The sequence below is a fragment of the Athene noctua genome, chromosome 12 (genome assembly GCF_965140245.1).
Source record: "Athene noctua chromosome 12, bAthNoc1.hap1.1, whole genome shotgun sequence".
Lineage (NCBI taxonomy): Eukaryota > Metazoa > Chordata > Aves > Strigiformes > Strigidae > Athene > Athene noctua.
Genome location: NC_134048.1, coordinates 19,793,627 through 19,818,537, shown reverse-complemented (window position 1 = coordinate 19,818,537; position 24,911 = coordinate 19,793,627). Strand labels below are relative to the sequence as shown.

General features: G+C 39.2%; 1 protein-coding gene across 1 annotated transcript in view; it reads left to right on the top strand.

The window, feature by feature from the left end:
- Positions 1 to 24,911, top strand: part of SPOCK1 (SPARC (osteonectin), cwcv and kazal like domains proteoglycan 1) — a 317,830-nt gene that overhangs the window by 212,893 nt on the left and 80,026 nt on the right. Inside the window, exon 5 of the mRNA XM_074916102.1 lies at positions 4,015 to 4,147. Coding sequence (XP_074772203.1) covers positions 4,015 to 4,147 — 133 coding nt within the window. The remainder of the gene's footprint in view (positions 1 to 4,014; positions 4,148 to 24,911) is intronic.

The window sequence follows — 24,911 nt, the reverse complement described above, 5'->3', positions numbered from 1 at the left end:
TTTCAACTCTGAGTCTTAAAGCAAGTTGGTTAAGTTGTCAGAGAGAGGGAAAAAAAAAAAAAAAAGCCTAATTTGCTTTGGCCTGGCTTGCTCCTGACATGTTTATTCTAAAACAAGATGATTAGCATAGCAAAACATGTTCCCAGAGTATGTGAATGTGCACTTCCATTGAGAAGGGATTTGCTGGCTGGCTGCTTGTGGCAGCCAATATTCTTGTCTAGGTTTTAATTTGTTTGTTTGGATGTTTGATGTGTTGTTAGGGGTTATAGGATTGAAAAGCTTCCAAAAGTCTTACCCAGCCTCTCAAAATATCACTCCAGAAAAATACATGTTTACTTTTGGAAAATAGATGTTCTCCCTAGGAAATAGGTGCTTATCTGTATTTTTGGCGGGGGTGTGCAATCTGGGTATCCAGTCAAAACTTTTCAGCTATCGCTCGCTTGGCCAAGCTGACAAAAATTATTTTTGACATGTTTCAAATACAGCGACATTTTGCGCTATTGTTTCTGACAAAATTGTAGCTTGAAAAGAATATATTAATTTTTGAAACCCGGGTTGTTTCTTGCAACCAAAATGGCTGCTGTACGGTGCTGCCAGTTACATCACACACGCACACAGAAGTTAGGATGGCAGCAGGTTTCCTGCAGCAATCCCCTGCCTTGTTACGCACATTATATGAAGTGCTGCTAAAATGGCTAACTTCTTCTTTTTAAAAGAGTAAAATGCTCTGAGGTGTACTCCACTGTGAACTCTTGTTATTAAATATCACTCTCGCCGAGAGAATAAATTTCCTTGTATTATCAAAAGACGACCCTGAAGAAGAATGGGGTGGGGGGAGGAAGAGAATAATGTTTCCTTCAGCATCTTCCAGTGAACTGCTGCAGATGAAGCTCAGGTGAATCCGCCGCAGTCCCAGGCTGAGGGGGAGGCTCTGCTTTCACACACACGGCTTGTGGTTGGCTTCGAGGCAGCTGCAGTGAGAACAGAGCTTAGGCCTAAGGCTGTGCATGTTCTTTTTACTCTCAGTAAAGTGATGGAAGGGGCCACCAGGCTTGGTGAGCTGTTGAAATAATGTGAAATGGACAAAATAAGTTACTTCTTTTTTCTTTTTTTTTAAGTGAGGATGGGAGAGTGGAAAACATTATTAACTCCAGAAGAATATGGCAATAGAAACTGGTTTTGCAATATGAATCTTGAAGCAACCAAGGCAGGATTAAAGAAATTAAGAGCGGGGAGGGTGTAAGGCTGTTGAGAGAAGGCGAGTAGCCATGTCCGGAGTGGGCTGTTCTTCTAAGGTTGTAATGTAAAATGTCCGCATGTTGTTTGGTCCACAAATGCTGTACAATGTATTTTATACTTGCCCTTCAGATCCTCAAGATCTTGTGATTTGTTAGGCATCAGCCTAGCTAAAAACTTCAATCTACATTTGATTTTGATGAGGTGCTCATTAGTTCAGTCGCTCATCTCCATCCTGCATGCTTTGTGGCTAATGGCTTTGATGACGATGACACTAAATCATGCACTTCAAGTTTAGCATTTCTTAGCTGTTTTTCTAAAACTAATCCTGAAACTTTTTTCTTAAGAATTTTACGTATAGACAAAGGTCTGTCTTTTGAGATTGTGGAAATCAGTCTGTGAAAAAGTAAAAAGTCTGGTTTGTGCCATGATCCATCTTTTGCGGTCTCCAAAGGAGAAGCACAGCACCTTTCACATCTGCCTCCAGTCTCTGCTCATTGGCATCTACAGTATACAAAGATATTTTTGACCCTGAGTTTGTGCATTTCTAGAAGTGCAGGGCTGTAAGAAAAGCGAACAAGGAAATTTTCTTGTCAAGCTGAAATGCCAAAAGAAATGCCTGTAATTGAGAGAGTTCAAGAAAACAAGGTAATCATTACGTTTTAGTAACAAAGCATTGTTGGAGGCAAGGGGGCTGCAGAAAAGTCAGTTACTCTGGAAAACTTAAATAAAAGGTTTCTACAGCCACAGCATAAAAGAGTACATCTGCAGAGTTGTATTTGGGGGTTCCAAGCCAAGCAACCACCCATCTGCAACATTTAGCATCTGGTATAATGGTAACTCTGCAAGGCAGAACACATCTGAAAGAGGGAAAGCTTCTCTGTGCATTCTTCAAAATAAGAAAATTTAGTCTTAAATACTAGGCTTCTATTTTCATAGTTTATGATATGATTGGATTCCTTCTGTGGACACAAGCTTCTTAGTAGTACTAGTCATCACTGTGACAAAGGTTAGACTGGAAGAAAACTAGAACTGAAATGAAAGAATAGAATTTTTATTATTTTAGCAGCTGAATGTGTCATTACATCAGAGTCAGTATTGTGTAGCAAATTGCAAGCTGTAGTGAAATTGCTTTAAAAAATATCTGTATATATTTTTCTAAAACCATGATGAAGTCATTCGGCGGCACATTGAAATGTATTTCTAGCTGAACTGTTATATCTTTTTTTACTGTGGTAGGAGAACAGATGGCAGTTATTTTTTTAACAGTCTCCAGCAAAGCTGATGCAATGCCTTGCCTTCCCTTGTAAGTGCTTTCAAGTGAAAGACAAGTAGACATGACCAAAATGAATCTGCATTGTAACATTGACTTGTGGTTTCTAAAGCAAACTTTTAATCAGCTTACAACACTAGGCTGGTGATAATTACTTAATGTCCTATCAGCCAAGTAGGTCATTATGACAGGAAAATGAGCTATTAATCAGAATCAATTGCACATGTTTTGCAATAAGTTTCTGGAGCAGATGTCTTTTTCATAGACATTTTTAATGCAATAATTGAGTAGTCCATGACTTGAGGACAACTGCAGTCACTCCCACGGTACAAATGCATTTGTAGATTTGGAGATGCTCTCTGTCACTTTATAGCATTCCTAGGGGGACTGTGATTGATCCGAGAACAGCTGTTCAGTAGCTGGCATGTAGAGAGGGCTACTGCATGTACAATGGCAAAGATGTTTGGTGATTGTGTACATTGTTATAAACATAATGTTTTTCAAAGGATTTTGTTTTAAACTTGTCGCTACCTTAACAGAAACTTGGCAACTCAGAGAAGGCCTGGTGAAAATGTCCCTAAATACAGCCTGATGTAATGATATTTGCCTGCTTCACCAGAAACGCTGTGTAGTTAGTTCAACAAAATGCTGTATTCTGAAGTCATTTGTAGTTATAAATCAAAATGAAGCTGCCAAATATTGTAAATCTAGGACTGCCTACCAATGTATGACTTTTTAGATCACCTGATATGATGCGCCACATCATAGAAGCATTGTTAGGAGCTAGATTTAATTTACTTGCTTTAAATTAATACTGTGTTGAAAATCCAGCTTTACCTTATTCAGAGAAGCGTTCATTCTTCTGTTTTATACAAGCACATTCAAAAAAACCTGGTGTCTCTTTGTGGGAGCGTCAGCTCTGCACAGCTGTGGGAGATTCAATGTGTTACTGGTAAATGATGAAGAGGCAAGTCCGCGCTGGCCTGTCAGCCCTGCACAGCTGTGGGAGATTCAACGCTTAAGAGCCAAATTGACATCAGCTGGTCAGCTCTGCTCCGTGAGCTCTGCTTTGCACAGGCTCCGAGAAGGGCTGGTCAGTCCTGTGCTGGCTTGGAGAAGTAAGTGCTGGTCAGTCCTGCGCTGGCTCAGAGAAGTGCCAGCTCTGCTCTGCATAGACCTGGAGAAGGGCTTTGAGGAGAAACAGGCCTTGGAAGAGAGATAAGAAACTGCCAGGCTGTGCTAAGATGGATGGAACTGTTTGTGGGAGGGAGGGTTGATGACTCTCTAGTTGCTGATTTGCTTGTTGTGAAGTAAGAGCTTCAATGAGACTATAAGTATGTATTACTCTATGAGTATGTATTAACGTAAGAAGAAAAAAAGAATTTAGAGAAAACAAACAGCCCCTGCCCTGTTGAAAGAAAGAAGAACATGGTCATGTGTGAATTATTTTGGCTGCTACAACTTAGTACGACTTATTTAAATTGAATCCATCTCTTATTTTACAGCCTTCGACAGAAGAAAGGAAACTTGGCTCAGAAGCACTGGGCTGGCCCAGCTAACATTGCGAAGTGCAAGCCTTGCCCAATGACACATGCCAGCGCCGTCTGTGGATCTGATGGACATACATACACTACCAAGGTAAGTTCTGCTTGTCACCTGAAATCCTGTCAGCAGTGGTCATCCAGGCTGCGGTATGAAGATGAAAGAGCTTTCATCAATAGGCAGCGTTAAATTACAAACTAGTTTTGGAATATTGTGTATTTTGTGTAAGAAATGATGATAAATGTAGATTTTTTTTTTTTTACATATTTGACAAACAGCAAGTCAGAATGACAAATCAGAATCTTATGACTTTCATGATTCATGTTTCTCTAAATAGCTCGTTCTTGCTAATGAAGTAGAACACTTTCAATATTGATGATGCAACAGAAAAAAAATCATTTGATCAGATTGGCTTGTTCAGACAAGAGGATTTTGAGATCTTGTTTTTAAGTTTGGGTCTTCAGATAGTAAAATAACTTGACAGTGTCATTGTTCTGTTATAGATTTTTAAAAATTAATTAGTTACTTTGTTTCCAGGCTGCTTGGGTAACATATTATAATCCATTTAAACCACAGGTTTAATAGGTTTGTCTGTGAGATGCAACATATATGGTACCATTAAAAAAAAAGAAATGCCCATAACGTAGTGGGGATAAATTGGCTCATTGTTATACTGAAAATATGATCACCTTAGGGCTTGACTCAATAAAAAAACTGATTTCACAGCCATTCAGCAGTCCAGATCTCCCATTATCAAATAAAAACTTCCATGTCTCAGATACCTGTTCCATAAACAGCACATCAGGCTCTGGAAGTTGTGTTTAGGGAATATCCCTAAGGTTTTCTTCTCTTCCTGCGTGCAAGGTATTGACGTCCAGTAAAAGTACCTTTTAAAATCCAAAAATAGCCCCCAGAAATCCAGGAAAATAAAGTCATTGGGGAAAAAGTTCTCTGCTGTAGTGTAACAGTGATGATGATACTGCAGCTACATCATCTTCTCAGCTGGGCAGCTTGAGTTTTTCATCCATTAATGAACACAAATCTTAAAATGCTGCCATGGCTAATTCATTTAAGCCTCTCTTCTATTGTCGCTGAAGGATTTGCATGGCCAAAGGAGAAAATCAGCAGAAACTCTCTAATCTTTGCACAGATAGTCTGCAGAAAAAGGGCTCCAAGTTGACTGTTAAACAAGCTGCTCTTTAAGACTTGCTAGGAGTATGTAATGGGGTAATTTAGCATTGGTATTTAGGATTAGAACTGGGCTCATTTTGAAAACAACTTTTTCTGTCTGAAAAGATACTCTGTAGTAAAAAGCTTTCATTGCATATTCTGTCATCCTATTGAACTAATTTCTGTGCATCTTACTGCATCCCTGTTAGCTCTGAGTCTTTTATTTTTTTTTTTTGTCCTTCTGTATTTCTTACCATAAGATCCAAATGGTTTTCATCAGAAATTCTGCCAATGTTTTAAACTCACCAAACTACTGTGACTGTGATATAAGCCTTGATGGCTATAACGAAGGGATCAAACATTCCTGTTGCTGATGTGCCTATCAGACATACATCCCAGAAGTTGCCTCTCTTCGAGTGGTATTATTTTTTTTTTAAAGGGCTTTTAAATGATTTATTCTGAAGCCACTTAGACTTATCTTCATTTCTTGTGCATTTAACTGTCGATTGCTCCTGTCCTAGCAATTGAAAATTACAGCATCTTGTTGGTCTCTCAAGTACAGCAACTTGTTTTCCACAAATTTTGTCCACGTTCTTTACCACTGCCTGGGGAAGGTCGAGTTTCAGTCCTTTTTGAGTCCTGTTCCACAGGAGCGATTGCTTGTCACATTGCATATTTGTAGTTGCTTTTTCTAGGGTTGGGTTTGTTTTTTTTTTTTTTATTGAAGGCTCCTCCAGTGTCATGCTGATTGGTAATCTTTCTGTAATATCCAATCCTAGTGGATACACATTTGCTTAATTTACTCAGTATCAAGGCTATGTTTATAGCAGTACTAGTGTTCTTTGCTGTATAAGTATGTTGTAAATCTGTATGTTATTACAGTAACCTCTAGAACATCATTGTGCCTCTACAATTTCTTCTAAAACCTCTGCTTCATTGATGTTTTTAATTTTTTTTCTTTTTTTAAAAAAGACAAATTTTGGTAAATGAACTGGAAATACTTTAGGCAGAGCATTAAAACTAAATGGTATGTTTTAATCTCCTAACAAGTAACTTTTCTTTTTTTATGGTCAGTAATGATCATGGATTTCTGATGCTTTTATGAACAGAATACAACTGCTTCCCCCAAATTCACCTTTAGTTTTCACCAGATAATGTGATCCTTCTTTCTTGTCCGTAAGTCACGAAAATCAAAGCTTTTCTTTAGCAATTTTCTCTCAGGTGCAGTGCTTTTGGGAAGTGTTATTTTTGGCACTGCAGTGCCAGCATGTTCTAGTATTGACTGTGAAAATGTAGAAAAGTGGATATTTGAGTGTGGGCAAATACCACACTAACTCTGTGTATGTGTGTATTCATACCTGGCTCTGCATCAGCTGCTTGGTGGATTTGTAATGACATGCTGGACAAAATAGAGGATTCTTGCCAAGCTTGTCAACCAAAGATGGAGAGTAACTATTTCAGGGGAAAGAAGTCTTCTGAAGTTGTGTATTGGCCATCTACTCACATGGGCAGACAGGCAGCACAGGCCCAGTTTGATTTTTTGCCTTTTCCTGCCAGTTCATCAGGGGATTAGGTGGGAGGCAGGGTTTGTGCCTCGATTTCATGGCCTGGCAGAGCAGCATCAAAGGGTTTCACTAATGACGGGGGTTACCATTCCACACCATCAGTAATGGTTGTACTGGGGATTGCTCTTTCCATACTCTAAACTGTTAGCTGAGGTAACAATGAATGAAAAGGAAAGGATACAACAAAAGTATGACTGACTGATAAAATGCAGATGAAACGTGGGTGTCAATAAATGCACAATAATTCCCATTAAAAGAAAATAACCAGATATACACATCGCAGGCTCTCATTTAGCCACTTAATCTCAGAAGAATTCTGGCTGTTTCTCGGAAGACATTGTAATGATCACTGCCAGGCAAAAATGCAAATAACGTATTAAAAAAAGGAATTGAGAATAAGCACAAACCATTATTATGTTTCTCTGTAAATGCCCGGACTTCTCATTGCCTTCATTTATCAGCGCTTCATCTCCAAATTGACATGGTAGAACTACAGAATACTCAGAGAAGGGCAGTAATGCCTGTCAGAGGTGTGGAACCTGCAAGGAAGCGCAGAATTAGCTAGAACACTTCAGCGTGATTTGACATGAAGTCATGTCTAATATTGGAAAAGGAATGTTGTACTTCATAATGCAAGACCTAAATGAAATTATAAATCAGGTTTCAAAACCAAGTATTGTTATTTTTTTCAGTTTAAAATAAAATTTTGAAATGCACTGCAGCACAGGATTGTGCAGGCCAAAGGTATAAATGGGATTTGTATAAATCCATGGGGAATGGATCCACTGTGGGCTGGTAAACCTCCAGCATTCCAAGTCCCTCATCCAGTGATGACCAGAAGCTGGAATGATTGGTGTAGTTCAGCAGGACTGATTTGTTCTGTTTCTAATCTGCTTTTTCTTTTATTCCTTTATAGTTTTCTTACTTCTAAGGGTCTGCAACTTGGCAGGGTACTAGGCTGAGGGATCAGAGGACTGAACTAATGTGATTCTTGGTTTCTTATGCAAAAGTGGAGGCATCCATCTCTTTAGATAAGGCAAGCTGATAATGGAGCTAGCATACTTCACCAAAAGTACTTCTCTAAGAAAGGAGCATATTGCTTTTCCATTTCAACTTTGACTTCATTTGAAATTTCTCTTTAAACAGATCCTAATTATTCCTTGCATTGCTGCTTGTCATTTTTAGTTTCTACCCCTTCAAAGTTTAGTTTCAGACTTTAAAGTAAAAATAAGACGGCAGAACTTGATCTGGAATGATATTCAACAGAGCTTGAGGAATGTGGAGGACTTTGTTCTCTTTTTATAAAAATTTCAAGAAATCTTTAAGGATTCAATTTCAGGAAAGTAACATAAAGTGCATTTTTGGTTGTTGTTCTTTTAAATGATGTCTTAGTCATTCCTGACTGGATAATAAAAAGTTCTACTCCTCAAAGCTATATGGCAAAATAGCAAAAGCATTATCATCTTGCTGGTTTGCACTGCTTGATAATCCTCAGACTGTTACACTCTTTGTTCTAGTGCTTTCTGTGGAGATTACATTTTGAAAGAAATAATTTTGCTTATGTTAATTATAGTGCTGGCGATTCTGGGAACTGACTGTGCTCATCCACCTCAATTATAAGGGATTAGGATTCTCTGAGAACAGCCATTTGCAAGGCAGCAAGGAAATGTTATTGGTCCAGCAGAAACACGGGCTATGTGGCATATTCTTGAGCACTCTTACTGCAATGTGGGGTTACTCCTGGATGTTTCTAGAGGTGATCAGTAACTGATGCTGTGAGTAAAAAACGGCGAAACAGAATCATGGATCCTTGCTCGTGTTAACATGTTGGGTTAACAGCAGGTCCAAGCATCCTCAGTAAGGTTTTCTGACTGAATGGCTTTTCCTCAAAAGCAACTTTATTTTTTAATGAGTGAAACTTTCTTCATGAAGAAAGACAAGCCTAGAGGCAAGAATTCCTTGATAAAATTGGGGGAAGTGATCCAACCCAAAGAACTCAATAATACAAGGGTCACAGGAAAAAAAATATCAAATATAAACCACCACATGTAAGCTTACTGGTTTAGAGAGGGGCTCAGGATTTTTAACTTTGTCTCTCAGTTCCACAAAATACATAGAAGCCTTCTCAACTAATTTATTGAGGGCTTGTCAAAGGAATCTTTTTATCTCTTTCATATTCCATTGGAAAATATTCAAAGGTGTTAGTTTCCAGTGGAAAACAGGAAAATGTTAAAAAGTATGAGAAGTCCATGGCCAGATCTTGTGCTAAAAAGGATTTAAAAGTGTCACACTATCACAATAAGAGACACAAGGTGCGGAGTACTTTGATGGATCTTAAGTTGATTTAGCTTCATCTGTGGGAGTTGTACTGATTGGAAGATCTCACCACCTGTTAGGCATTAAACCTTTCTGGTTCTTTTTTTTGAAGCATCTTCAAAACTTGTTGATCTGGGTTATTTCATCTGCTTCACAGAAGTGCTAAAGTTGAAGGGGGTGAAGATGTTTGGCTGTGATGTGTGGTATTTCTTTTTTGTTCTTTTTTTTTTTTTTCCAGATGACAAACTAATTCTGAGTTGATAGGATTCTTTAGTCACATCAGTGCTTGTGCATGACAGAATTTGAACACAGGTGTGGCCTGTATCTATCTACTCAGTCCTTATACCCTGTTTCCAGCTATTATTTGTAGCATTTTTTTGGACTTACATGATTTCTGGAAACTTTAGAAACTCTATCACCCTTTCCTGTTAACTTTGGACTCTATGGGCTTTAGGTTTGTCAGAAATCTGACTGAATCTCTAGTTAATGCTTGAAATGCAAATGTTTTAAAATGTGTACTCTCTCTCCCATATTACAAAACTTTGTAAAAGAGAAATTACTCTTTCCTGGGTATAATGGCTCCATTTAATACTCTGACAATACAAAGTACTTCCATAGTATTTTGCAGTCACAGTTTTCAAAGCTCTTTAAAGTACTAATGAATTAAGCTTAAGAGGTAAGTAAGCCCTGTAAAGAGTTCTATATAATTAGTTAATGTTTTTGTCAGCAACACATTAAGAAGAATAACTCTGTAGCTGTCAGTTTTACAGGAAGTTTAATTAAGCTAGTTAATAAAGCAATTACCTGAACATGACAATGACTGCACTTAACTAATCAAAAAATGAAAACAAGGATGTTCTTAAATTACAAAACATACCACCTCAATGACTAATGGTCCCTTCAAAGATGGAAAGGTACATTGGTATAATTATTGTGTTTCTAATTAGGTGCATTGTTGTTCTGCAAATTTTAATTAAGTCATTGCAAACTAATTAAGTCCACGATCATGTCCTTTTTTTTTTTGTTTGAAAATGGAAAAATCACCTCCTGTTTTCATAACATTAGGTAACAAATTTGATGCTAAGGGATGTGCAAGGGAAATAATTTTCCAACAATCTTGAAATGAGAGAAAAAATAATGACCAAAATAACAAGACACTGTTAGTTCAATCTGTGCAATGTGAGGACTGCTGTGTTTGGTTAGGAGGAGTCTGTATTCAGAGGCACGATTAACAAGTATTTGTTAAAGTGTCCAAGTGTTGAGTATTTAGTGCAACATGGTTTGTTTTTTCATAATCCAACTGTTGGCTGGATTCCCTGCCCTCTAGGGGGGGGGTGCTGTTATCCTGCTGTGATTTTGCACATTTTTCCCTGTCTGTGGTTTGTCCAAGGGATGACTCAGCCTTTCCTGATGGAAAACAAGATACACAGCAGAGGCTTAGCAAGCGTTAAGACCTGTCTCGTCCTCAGTTCTAATAGATGAAGAGTTGAATTAAATTCTGTGTTAACTTTTAGCTTTGCTTTGGTTTTGTAAGGAAAAATTAAGGAAACAAGAGGTGGGAGGTGGAAAGAAAAACAGGAAGAGTAAGATAAGGTAGGATATGGTTAAATCTGCAGAGAAGAAAATTGAGTCATCCTTATGCATTTTGCTCCCTGTACAAAGTTTAAAGATTGCTGGTGAGAGCTACGAGCATAAATTATTCTTTCCTCTCCCCCTCCTCTTTTTCTTAATTTTCTTATTTTTAACTGCTGAACTCTGAGTTCAGAGTCTAGGCCTGGTGTAGTCTATGATGGCTTGAAACCTGGATATGGCAGATCTGGTAGATTACCCAGTTCTTCCACTGACCTGCGTTGTGGTGCTGGCCGGTTCGTGTTGTCCTCATTCATAGTTTGGTAAGATCTGGACTCTCTCCCTTAATAAAATACTGGAAGAGTTACTTTGAAGTCATGATGAAAAAAGCCTGCATGATTTAGGGGTTGAGGGGATGGGATGACAATGTTTGTTTCTGTTAAATGTGTCTGTATAAGACATGACAGCACCATTGCTGTTTCCTGGAGTTTTCTGATCAAGCTGGTCGAGATTTTTAATGGAATATTACAATATCTTTTCGTGGAAATCGACAAGTTTCATGGGATGGGACTGTTCTGATGAAGTTTTATACAGGAAGACTATTTTACAGCATCGTTACTACTTCTTTATGCCAGTGGGATGTTTGCAGCATTCATTCCTATTTCATTATTTGATTAATTTTGTTGTAGGGGGATTCCTATCTGTAGTAATACATCTGGTGTGAAGCTTTCAGCATTACTGACTCTATTTTCACAAATAACAACAGGGAAACTGCAGAGGTCTGTGGGAGAACTAGAATTTGCGTAATGCCAAGAACCTTTGTAGATCCCTCATTTGACTTGGGCACATCTCGCTACTGTTTTCCCAACAAGGTAGATGTTTCCTCAGCCCATAGTCTGGGCCAGTTGAGACTGGAGTCCTATAATCCAAAAGCTATGTGAGGCTATTAGTGCATAATCAAGTCCTAAATAATAAACTTTATCTCTCAGAAGGCAAAATACAGAGCTCTGTACTGTGCCTACCACAGCTGCACAGTTTACTTGACTTGAAGCGTGAGGTGAGCATTATTTGATGAAGTGCTGTTTATCCCAAAGACATTCTGTTGTTTATATGTTGGTTTTTTTCCTCTGCATGGTCCCAAGGAATGAGCATAGAATCAGGAATAAGGTAGATCTCAATTCTTTTGTACCTTGTAATCCATGCCAATGTCTTAAGATAGTTGTGTCCAAGGGGTATTTTTGAATATACTCCAAAAAATGACATTTATCTTTTGGTCAATTGATGTACTCAAAAAATGGCTTTCTCTCTCCTGCATTCTTTCCAGGGCTGCCTCATAGGGGTGTTCTGGCCACAAATAAACAATCCAGGACAGAGATCTGTGCTGTCCCCTGATTAGGATAACCTTTATTAAGCTCTGAGGGAGCTGAGAAGTACAACTTTTGAACTCTGCTCAAATAACCATGCAATTCAGTAAATTCCTGAGCTTCCCTTTAAATCCCATTTAGTTTTATGTTGAAGTGGAGAAGCTTTTGCTTTTCAGTGGTGTCAGATAGTAAATTCAAAATCCTGAGCAATCCTCTGCCAATTTTATATCCTAACCGGGAAAAACAAGGCCTGTATAACCATTGATCTGTGAATTGTGGCTACTTCTGTGACAGCTTCCCAGCTAAACCCCATGAATATATACATATTGGTAAGATTTTTCACCTGGTGTAGTAGGAATTGTGAGAACAGCCCAAACAGAGGCTTCTGCAGGGAATCAACAGATAGAGGATAAAACAAAGAACTCTGGATGATTTGTACAGGGTAAGGGCTGCTCTGTTGTATGGCCAGGTTTGAGATCCCAGGAATTAATGAGAAATTGCTGTGGCCCAAGATATGATGTTCTTTTAGAGACTGCTTGTTGCTATCCCTTTAGTCTTTGTGTTAACAAAGACTCCTTCTCCAGTTCTGCAAACACAGATTGAAAAAAAAAAAAAAAAAAAAAAACACAAACAAAAACCAAACCAAACAAAAAATTCCCAAGAAATCTTTTTAATCTCATGAAGAATTCTCTCATACAGAGGAAAGTGATCAGTTTTGTGGGAAACTGGCTACTGAAAAGTCTTTTAAATCCATAGGTCAGTGCTGGAAAGGGAAGGGGGTTGCTTTGGTTCTCCTGGAGGCTGGTGATCTTGTATCCTGCGTAAAGGCAGGAGAGAGAAATATTGGGGGCGTTTTGGGGACAGAGTTAGATGGATCACAGCTTGGTTTTGTTCATCCTTTGTATAACCTCCTTTAAGAGAGAATAGTTAAAATTTGTGCTGGGGCTGGTGAGCAAAAGGCCCTGACAGAAAGCAAAATCTATCTGGAGTTGTATCTCCAAGGTTTAACAACTATGGGTTAAGCCAGTTGGTCCCATTGGGGTATGGCAGTGTTTATCTCCTTTCCATAACCTTGCCTAGCAGGGAAAGGATATTTTTAGTTTGTTTCTTCATATTCTAACATTGCTCAGTCCAAAACAATTTGTCTTTGCACAGACTGGGCTCTTTGCGATTAACATATTTTGTCAGTTCCTAAATCCATATTTTCTTCTTTAATTTCTGAATCTGTAATTTTACCACAGTTAAGGCTTGTCAGGGTTGAATGTTTTAATTATCAAGTTAAGCCCACAGAACCTGGGGGAAATTGCAATAAAATGTCTCTATTAGGCGTGTTGCTGCAAGTGGTAATTCATTCTTCATATTATTTTGGTAACTTTAGTATAGAAAAAACACTGCTTTAAACTCCCTAAAAAAACCCCACTCAATATGTAGCTGCAGCAGAGTGATATATAAATACCATGCTGGGAAATGCAGTATGAGAACCTGTGCAAAACAAAATAACCTTCAGATTTCCAACAAATGTGCACCATCGCTGAGTGACAAGAAGAGAAGTAGTTTCAGGCAGCGTAAGGTTGCTTCTCTCACATCCAACTCACACTCTTTCCAAGCCAGTTTTCCTAAATGGTTCTGCTAATAGTCCTACAGCTCATCTTTTTGGTGCTGCAGAAGTGCAGGATTTTGTGGTTGTTGTCTTGAGTTTCACCAGTAATCCCACAGGATAATAAAGTGAATAAATCAAACGGAAGTAGTACGCTATTTTGGGGGGTTTTGTGCTTTTTAATAACTGCATTAATTTAAATGGACTAGAATTCAATTGATAGGATTCACTTAAATGTATCTGCCTTAAATTGGCTATGTTCCGTTCACGTTTACCCACTAAGAGTCTCTAGAACTCTTAGTAATCAGACCTGCCATATGATAATGCAGCTTTTCATGTTTACATGTTAGTTGTTACCAGATTACTCAAAAAAACCCTATGAGGATGGTGTGTGTGGGCGAGTCGTATGTGTGTAAAATACTCTTTGCCGAGGTATTGACAAACAACAGTGAATATTTTAGGGTTTTCTTACAGCAATTTGTAGCATGCTAAAATAATTCTAATCTAGATTCGTATTTCATTCTGGTTTGGGTGTTTTGTGGGGGTTTGGGGTTTTGTTTTTTTTTTTAAAGTGGGGAGGGCTGACTTTCTTTACATAGCAAAGACCAATGCTGAAGGAGGGCAACTCATTGCAGGAAACTTTTGCTCACTGTGCCTTTGTGATTTGCCCACATACGCTTCTTTGTGAGGGATGAAATAATGTTTAGAATGTCACTGATTTTTTTTTTTCCTTCCCGTTTACAAGCTTCTAGAGTGTTTTTATTTAGGCACCCAGGTAACTACTGCCAGTAATTAGAAGTCTGAATATGTAACAGCCCCACTGTTGGCTGCTCATTATTCCAAAAAACTCAGAAAAACAACCTTTTTCTAGGAGTGTTTTTAAATATGTGCTGAAGTCTTACAGAATTCACATCTCATCTCATGAGACTGCATCTCATTAGCGTCCTGAAAAATAAAGTTATGTGCCCATCTTTAGAGTGGAAACTGTAGACCTATCAGCCATGTTTTACACAGTAAATGAACATCTTGGTTAGTTCTCTAGATTACTCCAAAAGTTCGTTTTGTTTTGTTTTTTTTTTCCCAGTGCTGGTTGTTCTGTGGCTGAATTTATTTTTTTTTCTTCTTTTTAATTCTCATTACCACATTACATTAGATTTATGAAAAGTATTTGTTGATGAAACGCATCACCAGCAATGGCTTACTTGGACACATTACCCCAAAGGAGAGAACAATAGATTCTGCTAGAAGAAAACCATAACTGGGGGCTTTTTCCTTTCACATGTGTGGAAGAAGCCAGTGCGGAACGACAGAAGACAGTGTACTTTATTAATAAGCTTCTGTATTAAAATTACAGCAGGTGCACAGGGAGAAAGAAGCAGCAGTGAGTAGTCTGTGCCTTGTATACTTTGAATTACTGTGTCAGTAATGATGGATGGAGCAAACAATAAAATTTGACCTGTCACACTATGCTTATGAGGCTATAAGCCTTAAGGCATTTGTAATTGGCTTCAGCCAGCAATGTTAATGAAGGTGGATTGGAAAATTAGGTTATTTGAATGATACAGACTGCTTTACATTTTTAGTATTCAAAAGAAAAGGCTAGAAACTCAAAGGGACTGAAGCCGTAAGGCTTGTTCTTTGTAAACTGTCTCTTGTCCCTTTATAATAGAGCAGGCAAAGGAATAGTTTTTAGATAACGGGTTTGTACTGTGCAGAATGTGAGCTATTTAAAATGATTCTGTGGGGCATAGTTTTTAAACAGTGTGTGGGAGGTGCAATGCACGTAGTTTCCATTAACAATAATGGGATTTATGTGTGTATCTTTATATTATGCATCATGCTCGAATGTGCCCCTATAGTATAATTGGACTAGGAGACGCATCTTGGGGTTGACGTTACTCAGTGAGTTGTCAGTATGGCATGAAGTGCACGAGTGAACACATTTATCATATTCGAAAAAAATCTATGCAGTATAGATGCACAACTAAATTAGGTTTTAAATAGTCATGCACAAAGTAATTGCATCATATTAAAGATGTTTAGTTGGTGTTAGAAAGAAATCACATTGATATTATACACATAATATTGAGGAGATATTGTGATAGTTGTTGCAGGTAGAATGATACGAGTATTTTCCAGTGAAAGCATTTTATGGAAAAATGTCAGTCTGAGCTCACGGTGTTTTCATCAAAATCGCTACTTCAAACTTTCACTCAAGCTAAGACAAAATTCAGAGAGGAACCTGTCTGGGCCCTCAAAATATTGTACCCTGGGCTGCAAAGCAGCTGAGAACCTGCTCAGCGATAACTTGCAAGTTAGCAGTTCTTCCTGAGGAGACAGGGAGTGTTTGGGTTTTTTTTTTTTTTTTTTAAAAAGGGGGTGGGACAGAGTTCTCCAAATCTGCAAAACATGGAGTCATCCAGTTTGCCTTTTGATGGTATTATAAGGATTGGACCATTTCTAGATGACTCTGTCTTTTCCCTTCAAAGGCCATTCATATCCTCCTCTCCATTTCCCTCTCCCTGTACCTCCAGGTACTCTGCACTAAGGTCTTTACTCCATCCAACCAAAGGGAATGGCAGGAGGGAGTTTGGGTTGTGGAGAGGAACTGAGAGCATTGTAGTGATCAGCTGCAAAGGGTGAAGAAGTGTACAACTGACCATCTTGTGATAGAGTCTGTCAGTAGGAGGAATAAGAACGCTCAGAATATTATAGTGGAGATGGGAAGATGTAGGGGACTAATTCATGGAAAAATTGGAATTGGTTTCACTGTTTGCAGAGCTGACACATACAGGGCCTGTGTCCAGTCACTGGCAATTAGATGATACAATGGAGTTCTTGGATTCACTGAGGGGTTTTTCCCAGAGGTAATGCCACACAGAACTGAGATGGAGAGCCCAACTAGTTGCATTCCCCTCATCTGTGATCTTTCCATCGTAAATACAGGAAAGCAGAGAGGAGAGTTGAAACTCCATCAGTTAAACCATTAATATTTGTTTTCATATGCTTCAAACTGTTCTCCAATGGTGTATACTTTTCCTTTACTGTTTTAATGTGTAACATACAGAAATAAATATGTAGAGAGAAAGGATTACAGTCAAAAAACCATTTTTTTCTAGTTTGCTGTAATATAATCCTAGTAAAAGTAGCTTCTGCTGCATATATACTTCTTTTTCCTAGAAGAAAATGGTGTATATTTTGTTCCACTGTGTGACAGTGGAGGAGATATTTTCTTGTTCATGCAAGTTTTGTCTTCCATTGTTGTTACCTGGTCAAATTGAGAAAAGAATGTGAAGTGGGTCATTTTAGGTCTAGCTAGCTGTACTCACTTTTTGCTGCAGGAGATCTTGATGAAAAGGTAGGGAAATAAAAGAGGAAGGGAAGTTTCCTAGTTTAGATGTCAGTAATGCTGGTTGTGAGATCTCTGTATGAATTTCTGCAGCTTGATAGAGCAGGCATCTCGAAAGACTTGTAGTAACCTGCACTGTCAGGTCAAAAAAAGATGACTTTTTTTTTTTTCCAGTGAATGATGTGAGGGGGAGAGAGTGGAAAATTGTCTTTTAAAGGAAAGCTTTCTCAGATAGCACGGACAGGGTAAAGAGCCTTTAGAACCTTCAGCAGTTCAGTGGGGATGGTGATGGCCTCCATATGCTGCTTCAGTCAGTGGTGTAGACATAGTGCTGTATTGCATTTCACGATGAGAGTTCAAAAATGCAAGAAATTATTAATAGAAAAGCAGAGACTTTCAGAGGGGAGATGGCACTGTTATTCAGACTGTCTCTTCCAATTCCCGTGTAGAACAGAAGAGACAGGAAAACCTTGTAGGATGCAGTTCTAATCTGGGGTTTTGCCCAGCCGTGCGGAGTTCACCCTGCAGGACCTCTGCAAATAGATCTCGTGTCCTGGGGCAATACATGGCAGCTTCACCTAAATCCTCCCTGTTTCATGGTGTGTCTTCTGCAGATTACATCCACCCCGGCGTGAGCTCTGGGGTGGCGAAATGAAACTGCTGATGGGGCTCAGTCAGCAGGGGAATGTTTTTGTCCTAGTCTGCAGCTGTACACCACATGGTTCTTGAAAACTGGCCTGCGGTCTTAATATTTTCAGTTGAGACATAGAATTTCTTTTCTTACAGACATGTAATCACATCATGTAATGCATTTTGTCAGGCACCATGCACTCTTTTGGCTTTAGGTGAATCTATGCTTTTTTTAATTTCTGTATTATATTTGGGCTGGTTCCAGTTAGGGACTAACTGAAGTGTTAGATTGGTCCAGCTAACTGGAGAGATGGAATCTGGCTTTTTTCAGTTCATCAGTAACTGTGTCCTTTTCTCACATATGATAAAGTGCATCTTTTCCACAGCTGTCTCACACCTCCCTGGTTTAGGATGACACAGCATAATTTCTGTAAAAACTTGTTATGGCTGTAAATCCTCTGAAGCAGCTCTCTTCTTCCATCATGCTTGAAGTAGAACAGATTTGAAGACTTGGAAGTCCATAGTTGGATTTCCAGTTGCAGCTCAGAATAAATGCCCTCTTCAGAGCAGCATCCCGTCGGAGTGCAGGATGCCATCCCTTCACAGTACAGCTCCCTGAGAGCTTGGCGGGGGACACAGAGCACCTTAAACTTGAGCAGATGCAGATACCAAGTGTTTTGCTCTGAAGCAGACGGCTGGGTGAACTCAAGACTTGCATAAAGTACTACAGTATTCGCTCAGGTGAAGGCCAGGTCTAGCAAACAGTTATGCTTAGACGTGGCAGCGCTGTGCCCGTAGCCATGTCTGTGTGCTGGGATGAGCGGGGAGCGCCTCTGCACCTGAGCTTGCTTGCACTTGGACAGTTGGCATACAGGGCCTGTGACAAATAAAAGATACCTGTGGACACTATGTCTTACAATTGGAGCCCACGTCGCTGCGATGCAGTGGGAACTTAGTTGGTTTTCAGATTTCTTTGTGGTTATTTTTCAACCCTGTGATCTGAGCTAACTTGGTTAGTTTGAAGCGTTATTACCACATCAGGAATTTTGTTTGCTTGCAACTTTTCCTGGCTTTGCTATTGCTCACGAGACAGAATAAATAACAAATGAAAGATTCTCCTTTAAAATCGCAGCTTGCAAAAAAGACAATTTAATATAAATGTTGGGTGTAGGTGAACAAAAGACAAAAGGTGGAGAATGTTTCCATTATTGTTTCACAGGATGAGATTATTACCAAAGCTAAATTGTAGTCATTTATATGCTTTTAATCTTCCCCCTTTGTCTTTCTAACATGTCTTGAGGCTGAAATTAGTTCTACCCCTAAATTTAAAACTCAAGTTATCAACAAAATGACACGACCTCAACCTGTAGGCTTTATATCCGCACGGACCATACTATTGACCCTGCCAAACAGAAATTACTGTAACACTTTTGTTTTAATATTGACCTAAGGTAAAAGTAGAACTGATGGTGTTTTCAGAGAGTCAATGAAAAAAAAAAAACCTGTTCTGGAATGAAGGCATTGGCAAGGGCATATATCCAGAAGTGCACAGGACACAAAAGTACCGCTTATCAAACTTTTAAAAAGGAAAAAAAAAGGTTAGTACTATAGGTGATGGTATTCCTTTGTGAAACTGACGCCCATAATTCCTATTTCCATTATTTTTTGCTCCATTACTTCCATCAGTACTTATTAGGCAAAGAAGAGGATCAACACAGACCACCATGTGGCTTCTACATGCTCCTCCAGTGGCTAGCAAGAGACTCAACATCTGTTGTCACAACTGTGGGACATTATTTTGTCTTTTAGTGTCCTTCAGAGTGTAGTTGTGATAAAAGGTGAGGGTAAATCTGAGGATAGAGTGATCTTTACATATTTATAGCCAGTAATAGCACATGGGAGCGAGATGAACCTCTGGTGAAATAACTAGGATACTAAAAGGAAGTTGAAAACTGTTTCCCCAGACATTTTAAACCTAAACTGAGTGTATAATCACTTCTTTTGGCTGTCAGACCCATTGCATCATCAAGCCTTTAGCCATATTTGGATATGAATGAAAGAATACTTCCACCCTTTGGTTAAGATTCGGTGCATAAATAATAACTTCTTGACCCAGGTCAGTCAACAGCCTGTTCTTGTTTTTGCGAGCAACTTTTTTATTTTGACCTAACTGTAACAGAGTTGTAAATGGAAGATCACAAATAAAAATGGCATAAATTGTTATTACTTCTCTTAGCTGCCTCTTTTAAGAGTAGCAAATAGAATTAATCAATGGGATTAATTATCTGTGGAAATGACATCATTACAAGGCAAAAGCAACACTGGGACTATCTATAAATTTCAAGCAGAATATCTAAAGATATAAAGCTGAACTCGGCAGAAATTACAAAATAATTAATTGCATTCACAGGGGTTTCTACTGGGGATTGTGGATGCACTGTTTGAAAAAAACCTGTCTTATTAAATACAAATTAGATTAGATAAAGTGCTAAAAGCCTCCTGTAGATCAAGGCTTCAACTTGTTAATGGACTTTTTTCCCTCGTAACTTCAGATTTTCAAGTTATTTCAGGAATATCTTGCCTTTCACACAAATGAAAGCTACTTGCTAGAAATTCCAATTTTAAAGTCTTCGTGTTTTAACATTCTCAAGAGAAGTATGTCACAGAGGCACCTGCCCCCTGGGATGGGGGGCTAAATGCTGTAAGATACATTGTGAAGCTTAAAGATTGAAGACGTTTACAGATCATATGTAGTCAGTTTAAATCGCAGGGAGACTGAAATGAAAGCCTAGATGTGCTGCACTAGGCTGGAATGTGGTCTGGTTTGTGCTGAGTGCCAAACCTGGGACTGCAGGATACACATTGCGACCAAATTCTGCTGAAGCTGGCATGGAAAGCCTTTCGGTTCAAACAAACAAACAGTAGAAAATAACCAGCAAAATCCTGTATAAGGAAAATGGAAGAGAAGTGCTGGCCTGCACAGACGCTTCTCTGTGTTTTCAAAACTAAAATCTGTCATCATGGAGCCTGTATAGGAGGGTTAGTACCAGAAGTGTGTTTTATTACTTAAATATATCTTGCACAGGCAACACTGAGCAAAGAAAACCCTTCTGAGTTATAGAACTCTTTGATGGGATGCCATAAGGTCTTTCATTTTAAGCCAGTAAATTCCAGAGCAGTAATTTAAAGACTACACTTTTCCTTAAATCTAAAAGCATGTTCTAAATTTTGTTGTATTTAGTCTGAACACTTACCTGATACGCCTGATCCTTCATTTCTAGACGGTGAGTTACATCACCTGCAGGCTCTCTGACACACCTTTTGCCTCCTGTAAGGTGACTTGCCCAGGAGGAGGCACTGGGAGGCAAAGAATGTGGTCAGCCCCGATACGAATATGGGCTGAACAGAAAACGTGGTGAAGGTTTGTGCTCCTATAAAGTGCACCGCTCACTGTGTGGTGACAAGGGGTATGTCAACACCAATACCAGCAGGCACTTCCAATGGGAAGCGAATTTTACCGGCTGTAAGCTGCCAGTATTACCAATTCCCCCAATTTGAACCGGGTATTCTCGCCAGACACTGGGATTGCCATTTCACCTGGGCACCAGAGGTGGGCTGAGACTCTGCACCCTCCCACAAAGGGAAGGCACAATCAGCCTTTTGGGTTTTCACATGCAATTTTGTTCAGCTTTGATAGGATATCAGTGCTTTTCGATAAAGCTATCCTGGAGCTGCTGGTGCTGAACACAGGGGTTAGATGGGGACACTTCAGTCTTCCAAGATGTTTGTCCACTTTCTTTTCAGGTGTAGTTTTACTTCTAGCAGATACTGAATACAGTCTTGCAGCTCTGAGTGTTCCTACTGATGCCAGAAGATAGGGGCTTCAGGTTGAGGGTAGTTAACTGTTACAGAGTTCACTTATCTATTTCTTAGGACCATATAGAGTCTATAAAAAGAAAAAGCAGCTGTTCCTTGGGAAATGGAAGTAGGTCATGTAAAGATTAATTCAGAATGCATTTATGAAGCAAGAATGTTATGAGCTCATGTGGTCGTGCACAGAGATAACTTTTGCTGTCAAATACAGTGAAATATTAGATAAATATTAGTTTAATAAAATGAATAATATATAAATTGATGGCTGTGACTACAGGTTGGGATTAAGCAGAAGACATATCTGAATTCAATCTGCAGCAAACATCTTCCATCTGTGCTAAAGACTCACAGCATCAAAAAAAATAAAATAACAGGAGATGTTCCTTGCTGTTGCTTAATTGCTTCTGTACAATTAGCAGGAAAGGTAGTCAGGATTTTCGGGGCACAAAGGCTATTGGTTGAGGCTGAAAAATGAGGCCTCAGAAGTGCCTAATACACCCCTACAAGGGTAATGCTGTGATCCCAGGGTTATTTGCCACAGATTTGCTCTCTGATGTTGAAATACAGCCCAATGCCTGGTTAGAAGTTTGTTAGGTTTTTCTAGTCAGCTTTCTCAGATTATTACAGTAATAAAGAATGAAAAATACATGGTTTTAGATTATGTGATAGCTGTAATTCAGGAATGAAGAGATGAAAAACTCGTATAGGTTTACAGAGGAAAGTGAATCGCACCTCTAGTGCGGTGATAAATTTAGCATTGCTGTTATCTAAATTTCAGCTCCTTTTCTTCTGTTTGTTGATTCCATGTATTTTTATTAGAGTAGTTTTTCAGACCTAAATCACGACTGCATAGTAGTAGGTCATTTTGAGCAACACCCAGGCTTAATCTGTGACTAAAGAACAGCAGTTGTGTTGGTTGGAAAAATCAGATGAGAAGAATTATTCACTTATTTGCTTGTGGAACAACCCTGTGGATAGATGCAACAGAGTATTTGAATGATAGTCAGCAATATCTTCCTGCTATTTCAACCTTAAATCTTCTCATTCATTCTGGTCTTCTATTAGTTTGACTTAGAGCATTTCTTTTCAGTAAGTAGACAGTTACTGGAGAGTTGCTTTTTTTTCTTCTTCTTATATCTAAAAACTGATTTAAAATCTAGTTTTCGTCATTATTTCCATTTTCATTAATCAGAAGCCTTTTTAATTAATCTTTTTCTTTTGATGTACTATTATAAAGTTTCAGTGTTGTCAGTGGGAGAATGAAACCCCACACAGCACAGAATATGAAAGCTTTGAACAAACCTGGTGATTCCCAAATAACTGTCTGCATTGAAGCTTATAAACTTCTGTAGAAATGGCTTAGAAAAAAGCTTTCTTCATTATCACTGATTATCTCTACATTGACATGGTGAGTGAAACCCGGTCCAGCAGTGTCTAAAATTTTATCATCTAATTCTTTTTCAGAGAAGACACTGTGCAACTTCAGTATCAAATCTTTCAGTTTACCAGTAAATTGAATGACCCACTTAAAGATGCCTTTAGTAGAGAATCTGAGATGTGAGCTGACACAAACTCCAGTATCTTCTTTCCTTGGGCAAAAACTCTCAAGACTAAGCATACACTGTGCTTTAAGGGTGTCAGATTACTCTGTGGGATTTATTGCTTTGTTAATATGCTCAAGACATCATCTTTCACTACTATGAGAGCTGAGAGCACTGTCTGGATTTTTCTGTTCATTGTTGAGCTCTGGCTCCCTCATTTTACAGCTTCGGCTTTGGGCTGTATCCTGGGTTTGGGAGGAGAATCATTTGCCACCCCCCAAATTCTGATATTGTTTAAGTTTTGTGTTTCCTCTCTACCAACAGACATTTCCCTGCTTCCGGTCAGCTCCAGGATGCCACTGCTAGAAATTTAAAAAGCCAATCCTTTGACTTCACAGGTTCTGTTTAACTCACTGTTTGACTGTTTAGTGACCAGTTTCATCTCTGCATCCATGATTTTGGGAAGGTGAAGAGAAAGGAAAGGTCTTTTCCTCTTCCTTCTTTCCTCTAATCAGTGGATCCCCTTGGTTTTTTGCTTTCTTTTCCCCTTATCTCCAGTGGAGAGCTCTTCTGTCTCCACAGATGGAGCTCTCTGCACAGACAGTGCCCCTGCCTCTCAGGAGCTGCACTAAGCACACAGGCACTTTTCTCGGTGCTAAATTCACTTCAGAAAATCATCACCACTTCTACCCCCCCCACACACCTCTTTTTTTCCGTTTTATCCCAGGGCTCAAGACACTCTGCCATGACACCAATATTTTTATAATGCAGGCTTTGATATTTAATAGCCAAATGCTTCCTTGTCACTGAGCATTCCTTGTTTTGGGAGCGGGGAGGAGGCAGTGGGATGAGCCAAGCAGTCATGCATCGTTACGCAGAGAATATGGTGTGGATATAAAAAGCAACAACGTATGCAGGGAAAGCATTTTCCTTAGTGTATCCAGGAGGCTAGGAAGGAAAGCCAGTTGTATAATTCATGTTAGGTGCCCTTGCTGCTGATCGTGAATTTAGTCTTGATCTCGGCAAATCAGTCACACTTAGAGAGTGACAAGGAAATGTAGCACTGGTGACAGCCTGTATTGTGAATATTTTTAAGGTCTTAGCTAGAGTACAGTGCTAGCCCAAAATATAGGCTTAGGGCCTCACTAGACAGGCACTCTTGTCAGAGGCAATTGTGACAATCTAATCTTCCTTAAATTAAATGGGTTTTTCTACCCAGGGAGTTGTACAAATCAGTCGTTTTCCCTCTGTTTCCAGCCATCAGCCTGTGCCCTGCTTGGGGGATAGATTTCCGTGGTGATCCCATGCACTGGGCTGCAGCTGACTTCTGCACGCTGTTGTTGTCCTTCAGCATCGCTCCACCAGCACAGTTCAACCATTCTCATTTTTAAGCCAAATGATCCAGATCACATCCCCTCCTCGCATCTTCATGAGGGGAATACTCCCTGCTGAGATGAGAAAACCGAGGGACCAGCAGAACGCTTAAAGGCAGTGAGGTTTCATCCATCTGGGTGGTCAGGCTATGGTCAGAACGAGAGGGCACTAATGCCTTTCCCAAGGGATGGAGGGCAGTACTCACTGACTTATTAAATGTCTCCCCAAGGAACTGGGGGCTCAGACACCCTAACCATGCTATCCAGGGAAAGGAGCAGGTGCTACAAAGTCAATCAAACTCTACAGTCTCTTAAGTGTATTGTTTTAAATCAACACAATGACTCTTCATTTCAAGGGTCTTCTGATAGCCCCTTCAGACAGCATACCAAATAGGGGCAATTAAAATATTTATGTTATTTTCAGCATTTTAATACAATTTGATTGTCTGAGCTAATGAACAGCTAAAATAAGTCACTTCATCCTTCTGTCTAATTATGTTCACCCATCAAAAT